Raw genomic sequence first — 11,586 nt, 5'->3', positions numbered from 1 at the left:
TTTACCTAAAAAAACTATTTTGCTCTTGATTTTTTAATTTAATTAAATAAACACCCTCAAACCCCACCCCTCATCTTACCTTACATAACCACTAATTTTTCTTTTTTAAATAATATTTTTTTGATTAGATAGAGATCAAACATGTAATAGAAATAAACAGTAGGGATCAAACGCATAATAAAAACAAACAGTAGAGATATTTCGAGTTAAAAAAATAAATTAGGGACCAGACGTGTAAATTACCCTAAATCATAGGAGTCATTCGTGTAATTTACTCGTCATGATAACTATTATATAAACATATAACAAACTATAGTATGAAAAAGAAAAAGATTTTATTTTTATAATAATGATCTAACAGGTTAAATAAAATGATGTCTAATTTTATTTAAACACTTTCCAAAAAATAGTAATTTTGCAAACTATAACAGGTTAAAGATGTAGATAAAACTCACGTTTCACATATGGAAAAATTAGACTTTTTTTTTTCTTTTCAAAATGATGTTGTTTTGATTGCAACATCACCATTTTTTAGATCACTGTCATTATTTCATAGGTGGTTGTCAGTTTTCGTATATATTATCTATGAAATTTATGGTTCTTTTGATAATTAGGTTCATTATTATTATTATTTTTTTTTCAAATTGATTATGATTAAACATATTTATATTTTTTTTTTAAACAAAAACAAACTAATATGTTGCAATTTTTTTTCTTGGCTTAGACGTAAAGCTTTCGGCTCCAATATAACCTGAAAAGCTTGGTTTTTAAACCCGTTGTAATTAGTAGCATTTTAATTATAGCGTTTTGTTAGAATTTTAATTAGTATGTAGCTTTTAAAAAAACAAACTAATATGTATAACTTTGCATTATACCTAAAATTTTAAAATATCACTAAATTAACAAAACATAAACAAAAAGGATGGATGAATCAATCAAGAGATAAGTTTGAGAAAAAGAAATAGTTGTAAATAAAAAAAAGAATATACTTTTAACAATATATATTTATTTATAGACGAAAATAGTAGGTATTTGGGGAAAAGCGGATATAAATAGATAACAGATGAGTGCCCACACCCCACGTAACAGCAGTCGGTTCCATCTTCCATGAGCTGACGGGGCTGTTCAACATTTTCTATCACCATCTTCTTCAATTCCCCACCCAATACACATTTATGTAAGTCTTAGGTAAATCACTTTGAACTGTTCATACTACTGTTTCATGATCACTACTTCAGTATAAGCTTGGTACTTCACTTTCCATTCTCACTATCTCATGTTCTTATGTGATTTTGATCGTTAGTTCAACAATTGGAGAATTTTTTGTGCTTCCGTCGATTAATTAGGTTAAATTCTGCGAAAATGGCCGGAGAAATTGAGCTGGAAGCAAGCGGTTTCGTAAACCCTAGCGATACGGATCCTCTACTTCAGAATCACCAAAATGCTGCTTCTGGTTCATCGTCGTTGGCAGCGGCGGCGGGTTTGGGTTCTACTGAGATTACTTATGAAGATGTTGAAGCTGGATCGATAATCACTTGCCGTATTTGCCTTGAATGCGACGGAGAGGAAGGTGAATGTTATGTTTTTTTTCATTAATAGTGAAATCGATAAGTTCATAAGAGCATAATTCAGTTTTAGAGTTTTCTATTCCTTCACTGATTAAATTCGCTTAAAATTTCTCATGATCTTCTGAGTTTGCAGTCGTTACTTCACAATCGGTGTTATGTTGAACATTTTACATATATTCTCTAAAGACGATGATGGAAATCAGTAAACGCTTAAAGTGCTTCTATGATCAAATGTCCATTTGTGTTAAAGTTTTTACTCCTATATCTTACTGATGTACTTAAAATTACTTATCAAAATCAGTCTAGATTTGCTTCCTGCACATATCATGTCTCTAAATTGCTCCACAAAGGTATTCATTTTACTAATTTTGGCTTCTCTTTCAAATGATTTTTACTATAATTATCGATCCCAAATTGTTATCGATCAAGTTTTATAATGCTTTTATCATAAGACAAGTTATTAAACTATCTAGTGTAATAAACAGAATTTGAGTGCTCCTTGTCCCTCTTTTGTTAATGTCTCTCCTCTCCAATCCCCAAATTGTGAGAAAGAGACGCAACACTGTAAGAAAGTTATTCAATTTGTTTGATGACTAGTGGTGTATCAGGATTATATAGTGTCAATTTCTAATCTTTGATGCTATTAACTTCTATTTTTAGTAAGAATAGAAATATCTCCGATTCCATAACAATTCCTCATTAATTCCATCTTTCTTTTTGTAGATAACGATCTGATATCTCCATGCATGTGCAAAGGCACACAGCAGTTTGTTCATCGTGCATGCCTTGACCACTGGCGATCTGTCAAGGTGACGAATGACAATCACTAATCATCACCCTAAATTTATCAAAAATCAATTTACATTTTCTTTAACACGTGTAATTTTTAAACAGGAAGGATTTGCCTTTTCTCATTGCACAACTTGCAAAGCTCAGTTTCATCTTCAAGTTGTTGAATTGAAAGACAACTCATGGCGAAAGATCAAGTTCAGACTATTTGTTGCTAGGGATGTCTTCCTTGTCTTTTTAGCTGTTCAAACTGTGAGAAAATCTTCATTTTTTTCCCCTTTTCTTCCAAATCTAATCTATTTAAGTAATCATACAACATTACAATTCACTGATGAAGGTGATTGGACTGATCGGAGGTGTTGCATACATTGTGGACAAAGACGGATCTTTCAGAACTTCTTTTAGCGACAACTGGGATCGTATTTTATCAACTCATCCTCTCCCATTCTACTATTGTGTAGGTACGTGTTTTGTAAATATGCGAATCTATTCATTTATCGATTTAGAAAGTATTATTGAAGTATTGTTATGATATGACCAGGGGTGATTGGTTTTTTTGTGGTGGTTGGGTTTATTGGGGTGATAGTTCATTGTACATCTCTGAACAATGATCCGCGAATGGCTGGGTGTCAAAACTGCTGTTTTGGGTGGGGAATTTTGGACTGTTTTCCTGCATCAATGGAAGCGTGTTTAGCTTTGGTTATCGTTTTCATTGTTATATTCATCATACTTGGGATTGCCTATGGCTTTCTTGCTGCAACCATGGTTATACAAAGGATATGGCAAAGGCACTATCACATCCTCACCAAAAAAGAACTTACCCAGGTACAACCTACCTACATACTACCTACTACCTAACCTTCTTAAATGCCCCTTCAAAAGTACTGATGCTATTATCGTTAATGCCCGCCCGCTTTTAAAGAAAAAAGTAGATAGTTCGAAAAGCCAAACAGATTTTTTTGTTTGTTTGAATCCTTCTTTTTCTTTTTCTGATATAGGAGTACGTAGTGGAGGATCTTCATGGACGTTACACCCCTCCAAAACTCGAACCAGAACATGCAGACCGACTTAGAATGCTCAAGCTTTTGTAAATTCCTCTATACACATAAATATATAAAAATAATAATAATAAGTCTGGTTTGCCTTTCGTCTTGTTATATTATATAATATATATATACATCAATATATGATCGTTTCAGTTGTATATATGCATTATCAATACAACATAACAAAGAAGAAAAACAGAGAATGTTACTATTGATTGATATATGTTAGGTTATCTCATATCTGTTTAGAAAAAGTTAAAAATCTACCAAAAAAAGATAATAAACAATTAAAGAGATTAGAATTAGATAAATCTTGATGGTGTTATCTTAGATTTTCACCATCTGGTTGTTCACTCGGCATATTTGCATCACTCACAAATACCAAATGATCACCATCTCTAACAACATCTATATCATCTACTTCCGCCCTTTCTTTATTCACAACCCTCGCCCCCAACAAACCATACTTTTTCAACCCAATCTCAACTAACTCTTCAAACGTCTTCGGTAACATAACAAGCTTGCCCGAAACATCACCTTTCTCCGGGCAGCTCACAACAATCCTGCCCGGATTCTCCTTCTCTCTCCACCCACCTCCAATGCTTGTAGGCTTAGGGGATACCAAATCTATACTATTCTCGCCTTCTCTTTTATTCGACATAATACCAAAAAGCGAATTATGGAAATTATCACTTCTACGCCTCCGCCTTGACCTGCTCCATGACCCTGATCCTGACCCGGGCCCATCGTCTGTATCCGGTCCTGCTTGGGTCATCGTGGGCTCACTTTTGAACCTCCCGAGAAACTGTACATGTGGCGAATGATGCGCCCGTGTGTCTTCGGGAATGGACACGAGTGGTACAGGTGGCGGTTTGGTCAACTGGTGGTCAACTATTACAGATTGGAAAAGCGTCTTGATATCTTCATGTCCTTGTTGGTCAGCCAAATCTCGTGGGGTCCACCCGTGACCGTCTACTTGGTCAATATTAGCTCCTTGACTTAATAGAAACTTCACCATCTCAACATTGCCTTCATTGACAGCGACATGAAGAGCCGTCAAGCCGTCGTTTTTAGGACGCGTCACGTCACCTCCATAACGAATGATCTTTTTGAGTAAATCTAGGTTGTTTTGTTCAGCCGCCATGCAAGAAAACTGGCCCACGTCGCCGGAAGATAAAGTCCCGCCGTTATCCGCTAGAATTCCAATCACTGTTTCATGGCCACCAACTATCGCCTCCCATAATGGAACACTCCCTTCTGAATCTTTACAATTGGGATCTACTCCATAATCTAGAAGCAAAAGCACACAATTTTGACTTCCTTTTGACGCTGCTATGTGCTGAAAACAACACAAAACAAAAACATTGATTAAAAAAACAGATATAAATATTAATTTTTTTTTTTAAATTGTATGTTTGAATATTTACCAAAGCGGTTCTCCCATTGTTGTCGGATTCATTTGGGTCAAGACCTTTCTTAAGCAATTTATGCAACAAAAGGTCGTCTCCTCTAAGTGTAGCAAAGCAGAGACTTAGAGGCAAGTCCATCCTGCCACGTGCCAACATGTTCTCTGTCTCCACCAACACCGTTTCCATATGTGGATCACCTACGTCTTTCAAATGCTGTCCCCATAAAAAAAATATATATATATTTAATGACACAAACTACAATGTCTTAATAAGAAAAAAATATTTAACAGTATAAAAACCTGGAGAAGATTGTTCATAATGATTGTCCCATCACCAACGTTAGCTTGAACAATGTTTAAAAAGGTGGTCCGGTTTAATCGTAATAACTGGCTTAATCTTTTGGTGCGAACTGTAAAAAGTTGTGGTCTATAACAAAGAACACCGATTTCACCACAAAGGTCACCAGGTCTTGCTTCAGCTATAACCTGTTCGACTCCGTTTTTCATAACGATCAATTCCTGATTTTACATAATTAAATCATTAGACACAAAACAAAAAAAAAAAAAAATCAATTACTCTTATTGAAAATATATACAACCAATAAAGACTCACCACTGCTCCCGTAACAAGTATATAGAAATCCGTTGGCGCTTCGTTCTGCAAAATAACATCTTCCTTTGGAGGAAAGTATTCCGCTTTCATTTCCGAAACCTTAAAAGAAATCATGAATCGTTATTAAATACGAAAATAAATTTCTGTTTTTGGAAAATATATTTAATTAAAAACTGAATAGGGATATAGACATTAAACATACCAGCTGAAAAAGCAAGTCGTTGGAGACGCCACGAAACAAGTAGGCGTTATCTAGAAGCGAATAGAAAAGGAAATGAGAAATGCTTGAACGAATGGCTTTTGGTAGCGAATCAAGAGTCTCTTGTTGTTGAAGGCCCTCTGAATCCGTTCTAAACTTCAAACACAAATGCGCAAGCATCTGATCTTGCAAACGAACTGGCAACTGATTCCTATGAGCAAAACTCGAAGCCGCTTGAATCGAGTCCCTCTACATAAAACACAAAACCCAAAAGTAAATAAACATATTACAGAATACATATTAAACTAAAAAATGGTAATATGTCGAGAAAACTTACGAATTGTCTAGTTTTACTAGTGCCATGGACGACTAAATTTGTCATATTTCCGATGAGATACGAAGTCAATCCAAGGTTGAAAAGCATGTAACATATGACAAATATCATCTCCCTTCTATTTTGAGCATGTAAATCTCCATATCCCACAGTGGTGAGAGTTGTAATCGACCAATACAAGGATGTCACATAACGAACCCCCAAACTTTCCTGTTTAAACCCTTCATTATCGTACCCGATCCAAGTCCTACCCGGGTTTGGATAATGAGCAGCTAGATAATAGTAGAAACACCCCGCTGAGTGAACCGCAAATAGGGTAACCTATATAAAATAAATTATGTTAAAACGCACTTAACATAACCAAAAACAAATAACAGACGTTAAGTAGTGTCAGGATAATAGTACTTACAAAAATAAGCTTCGCACATCGCACCCAAAAGTAGTTGAAATGTCTATCTTTCTCCAATCTATAAAAAAAACAAGAAGAAATTAAAAGAAAAGTGAAAAAAACTTAATCCGCGATGTAACGAATGACCTAAAGGGTTTGAGGGCAGTGTGGGCCAGGTCAAGGATAAGTAGGAAAAAAAATAAAGTACCTGGCAAATAAGGCGCTGACTCTGCGTAAACGCCAGAGTCGAAACATGTTGAATAATCCATAGGATTGTAAGGATCCGGTGGAAATCTTGTGGGCTAATTCGGAAGGAATTGTGGAGATGATATCGAATACTAGCCAAGTGCTTGTATATCTCCATGCAATTTGTTTGTGTTCATCAACAAGAAGGTAGGTGTTTTTATCGAGGTAAGCTACGAAGAACGTGAGAATGATGTCAATAGCAAAGAAACTATTGACAACGTTGTCAATAATCGAAAGTGGTTTTCGTGGTTCTTCGAGAAAACCGAATTCGAATGGGGACACCCACGCAGTGTAGAGTACAAGTACAACTAGAAATGTTTCCCATGTCCTGTAAAAGATAAATAACGTTTTTTAATTAATTAATTAAGTAGATAATAGAATAGAAAATGACACGGTATATGTCATCTAGATTCCCACATATGTTAGATTAAAAGTTTGGTTTTACGGGCTTAAAGACACGTTGAATGCAAAGTCATTCTTTTCCACCAAAAAGAGTCAAAATTAGACGGAAGTAGAAAAAATTCTCATATCGTTTTCCTTTAATTGTCATCTTCTCATATTAAATACAATATTAGTTCTTTACAATTTTCAAAAAGGAAATAAATGCATCAAAGAGAAAATAGAAACATAAAAAGGAATACAACTATGACTTATGATACCTTTTATTTTAACTTTAAAGAACAAAGAGATTATTATTAGTTATTCTTAAATTGAGGCCTTAGAGATATACTATTGAACAAAAGAAACAAACAACAATTCCTTTGGAATTTCTCTTCTCGTATACACCATCCATTATTCTTAGAACAACAAATGACAACCGAATATATAATTACCTCCGTCCAAACCAAGTACTTTAATCGTGAATCTTATTAAAGTTGCCCAATGTTGATGTTTCTTGTTTTACTTTGATTTTGCATATTAAATATTTAAAAGTTTATACATATTTAATACTCAATCAAGATTTGAACGGTTTTAAGAAATAATAATAAAACGCACTAAAAAATCTGTGATAGAATCAACGTCCAAATCTCTGCAATATCCGCTGAGCAGAAGATACCAACAATAATAACAGTTTCAAAACTGCAGAGATATAAATGCTTTTGCTCGTAATAATGCTATCTACTGTACAATTGATAATGCACAGCGTACAAGAAATTACAGCAGGTTGACTGCCTCGGAACTCAATTCGTAATCAATGGCGGTTTCACAAAAATCAGCAAACTACGCTCTACGAAGCTCCAAACAGAATTTACGAACCGTTAAATATTTCAATTAGACTAAAATTGGCAACTAAAATCCAGTTTCAGATTGCAAATTCGCGACTATTAAACCTATCGCTGAACATACGCTCGCTGAAACTGTATGTATAGCAATATTAAGAATGAAGAAACAGTATTCAACAGAAACACAAAACAATCATAGATGATTATTTGATTCATCGACATGAATATATGATAATTATGTGTATGTATATACCTGTAACGGCGATCGTAAGGGGAGACGATGAAGTTACGAAGTTTAACACGACGATTGCTACGAGCACCGAGCGAGGGTAAAATTCCGGTGGTTAGACTGTAGTGACTGCCGTCTCTGGACATCTGTTCGAGTTCTTTCGCATCGCCACACATTGAAACCCTAAATACTCGATTCTTCTTGAGATTATTATCACTATCAAAAATTTCCGCCATCTTTAACTTCGGAATGCTCTTCTTTCTTCTTCGACTGCCATCTATTTATATGTCCCAAAACAATTTGATATGTGGGTCCCAACTCCCACGGTCTACACGAGACTCTTCCTCCCTAGTGTTGTTTGGGCTCTTTATTGCTTACCAAGAAACTATACTTTTTTTTTTAATAACATTACACTAATGGTCCTTTTACTATTTCATAAATCCTACTTTAGTCTTTTAATTTCGAAATTTGATATTTTTAGTATACACATATCAACTATTATTCGATGCTTCCTCTAGCTTGTAGTTTAATACTATAAGTTAATTATTCATGTATTAGATATTTTAAAGTGTCAAGTGATACTATTATAATTAATTTTTGAAAAGTAACTAACCATAACCAATGAACAATAAAACCATGAAACTATACTCATTTGGGGACTAAAATGTTAAAGTAAACTTTCAAAGTACCAACGTAACAATGTGTAAAGAAATTAAAGGACTGGTTTTATAAAGTAGTAAAACTGTGTGATGAAATTAATGAGTCTTGAGAATTTTACGTTTCCAAAATCCCCTCCGTATCCGTTTCATATTTTAATATTAAAAATAGATTCGTAGTCAAACTATAGTAATGATACAATATTTTTGAATATTTTTTTAAACCCACAAAAAATATCTTAACATAAACTCGTCCTCCAAGTATAGTAACAATATTAACTTGTATGTATATGTATATTTACTAATAAAATAATACCAAATTAATATTAACACATATTGGTAATCAAATGATAGTAATAAATTGATAATATATATTCTAGATATTTATTAATAACATAAAAGTAACTGGATTTTCCGAAACTTGTCTTATAATAAATACTAATTAGTGCATAAGAAAGCGTAGAATTTGTTTGGGTCAAATAAAAAGTGTTAGAATTACTTTTGGTAAAACCCCTAAAAAAACAGAAATAAAAAGTGTTCTAATCTTCGAAACACCCCATAAAGATTATAAGGATTTAACCTTCTTGGCTTTCTTTTTTGTCTAGCATCTTGTTCGGCTTCTTCTTTTAATGACATTGTTGATGTTCTAAAATTTTGTGTACTATGGAGGTATCACAATCTACATTGCCAAATGGAAGTAATATGCCATTTTGATGAATTAAATGACAAATGGAAGTATGTTTTAGGTTTAAGTAATACACCTTTAGGTCTGTGAGATATTAGTATAAGGTATATTAATGTAAAATGACAAACGTAAGCAATATGATATTTGATTAAATATCAAAATTTTGGAACCAAATTGTGCATTTATAAACTTTGGTGATGGTTAGAAAAAGGTTCAAAATGTATATAAGCTTGATTTTCTGAATATCTCATGTTTAAGTATTAGTTGTGTTTAGAGGAACAAATATTTGGATGTTGAAAAAAGATGCTCCAATTTGAGAAATTGACATGTAAGTATGCCATTAATTAGATGAAATAGTAGGAAAAGAAGATTGGATTGAATGTTATAAGTTTTAACCTAATATATACTCAATCATTGAAAGTTATACGGTTCGTGTTGTAATTGTGGTATTCTATTATTTTGATATACGATATTCAATTATAAGTTGGTTTAAAAAGCTGAGTTTATGGGATGGATTTCTGGATGTAAGTAGAAATAGTGTGGCATGTGATTTTAGGTCGTTCGACATGCCTGTGCAACATTTGCTTGTATAGTAACATGATCGTACTAGTCGTGAAACAACATCAAGCCAATATTGTAAGTACATCCAAAATATAGATCCTTCAGGTAATTACTGCTTAGATGACACGGTCGTCGAAGATTCAACTTATAAGCACCCTAGCGGCAATCCATCATAAATCCAAATCACTAGTTTTGTATATTGTATTGAATTTCGATGTTTTAAGCTTGTACGACTTTAGATGTTAATGGTACTTTTGATCACAAAAACATGAAGGATAGTTTCATTTAGTTTATTATGTATTCGAGTATACTACTTGTTATTTGTTAAGTCGATATGTCCAATGCTAGGGGGCATGATGTAATATTTGGTGATATGAATTCGTTTTCATGTTTTTTTAGAATATCAAATTCAATATACGCCTAAATTACATTTAATTTCACTTAAGGTTTCAGACAAGACTTGAACTTTTAACCTTAAGAAATAAGGAAAACACATGATACCGTTAAACTAGAAATCTTGTGCTATTTGTTTCAAGATATTTGTAAGAATGGATGCACACGTCAAAAATAGTTATATAAATATCAAAATGCTTTTATTGAAGTACTAAATTTAAGAAAATAAAACATGAAATATGCTTAGTTTGCAAAGATATATATGAGGATTGTATGATTCACGATGATATGCATAAATTATGATATACGTGTAGGAGTTGCTTTGTTAATCAAGCGTTTTGACATAAAGGGATGAATCATTATTTGCTATTCGAAAAATGCATAATTTTGAACTTTATAAAGTCTCATTTGTTACAAAATTGTGGGATGATTCACTATTGGTCGAGTGTAATAACTCATTTAGAATTTTGCTTAAAGATTGTATAAATTATTGAGTACTCCTAGATGTAGCTATTTTGATGTAAAGGGTAGTAAAAGAGGAATGTAATATAGTTAGCTAAAATGATGAGATTGTTAGCTATAGGTAGCTATTTGTGATTTACTTCAATTGCATATGTGTAATAAGTTTTTGGCATTAATTAGACATGGAAAAAGAAATTTTGAAAAAGAAATTTTGAAATAGAAATTTAAACAGTTTTTTGCATAAATTTAGAAGATAGACTTCCCATTGTGTTGTTACATTTATTTTAAATGTGTTTTCAATTTATATGCATGATTTAAATATGGAAGTTGCAAAAAAATATAATAGTGTTTTAAATAATATCACTTTATTGATTTATTGAGATTCAATAATATACTTATTTTAAGTTTTAAAGATATAAATTTCCTATAAAGTTTGTTAAAAGATATGTTTTAGATGTTTTATGAGTGGTTGATTTTTTACGTTGTCATATTCCTTTTCTATAAAATAATCACTAATTATTAAAAAAACACACACGTCAAAAGCACATAATTGGCAAGATTATATTATATATGAGATCGATTAAAAGATATTTTTTTTTTTTCTTCTGTGGGGTTATATATCAAATAGAGTAAGAGAAAGGACAACATTGTCGAATTGTATTCAGTTAGGGCTGGTAATTCTCGACACGATACGCGATACGATACGAAATAAATGGGTTTGGGTTGAGTTTTTCAACCCGCTAACCCGTCAATCCGCCAACCCGTTTATTAAACGGGTCATATATG

General features: G+C 32.9%; 2 protein-coding genes across 6 annotated transcripts; one reads left to right on the top strand and one right to left on the bottom strand.

Annotated features, from left to right (window-relative positions):
• Nucleotides 1-1,056: 1,056 nt before the first annotated feature.
• LOC145012780 (uncharacterized) lies at nt 1,057-3,504 on the top strand. Of its 5 annotated transcripts, none has more exons than XM_078971572.1 (7): nt 1,057-1,177; nt 1,347-1,570; nt 2,292-2,377; nt 2,463-2,609; nt 2,695-2,818; nt 2,899-3,182; nt 3,356-3,504. In XM_078971572.1, coding segments are annotated over exons 1-7 (960 nt in total). In that variant the 5' UTR covers nt 1,057-1,175; the 3' UTR covers nt 3,449-3,504. The 5 variants fall into 5 exon arrangements, with proteins under 5 accessions (XP_078827698.1, XP_078827701.1, XP_078827700.1 ...); XM_078971575.1 differs by having other exon boundaries at nt 1,059-1,177; nt 1,304-1,570; XM_078971574.1 differs by having other exon boundaries at nt 1,065-1,188; nt 1,304-1,570.
• An 84-nt stretch (nt 3,505-3,588) lies between these two features.
• Nucleotides 3,589-8,319, bottom strand: LOC145012779 (potassium channel AKT1-like). Its single transcript, XM_078971571.1, has 9 exons — nt 8,068-8,319; nt 6,554-6,919; nt 6,367-6,424; nt 5,961-6,278; nt 5,627-5,872; nt 5,425-5,523; nt 5,112-5,330; nt 4,831-5,025; nt 3,589-4,742 (listed from the first exon to the last, which is right to left on the bottom strand). The coding sequence occupies exons 1-9, from the start codon at nt 8,277-8,279 to the stop codon at nt 3,726-3,728; spliced, it is 2,730 nt and encodes a 909-aa protein (XP_078827697.1). The 5' UTR covers nt 8,280-8,319; the 3' UTR covers nt 3,589-3,725.
• Nucleotides 8,320-11,586: the final 3,267 nt, after the last annotated feature.

Source organism: Lactuca saligna, chromosome 8 (assembly GCF_052625555.1).
Source record: "Lactuca saligna cultivar CGN05327 chromosome 8, ASM5262555v1, whole genome shotgun sequence".
Classification (NCBI taxonomy): Eukaryota; Viridiplantae; Streptophyta; class Magnoliopsida; order Asterales; family Asteraceae; genus Lactuca; species Lactuca saligna.
This window is presented reverse-complemented; position numbering and strand designations above follow the sequence as displayed.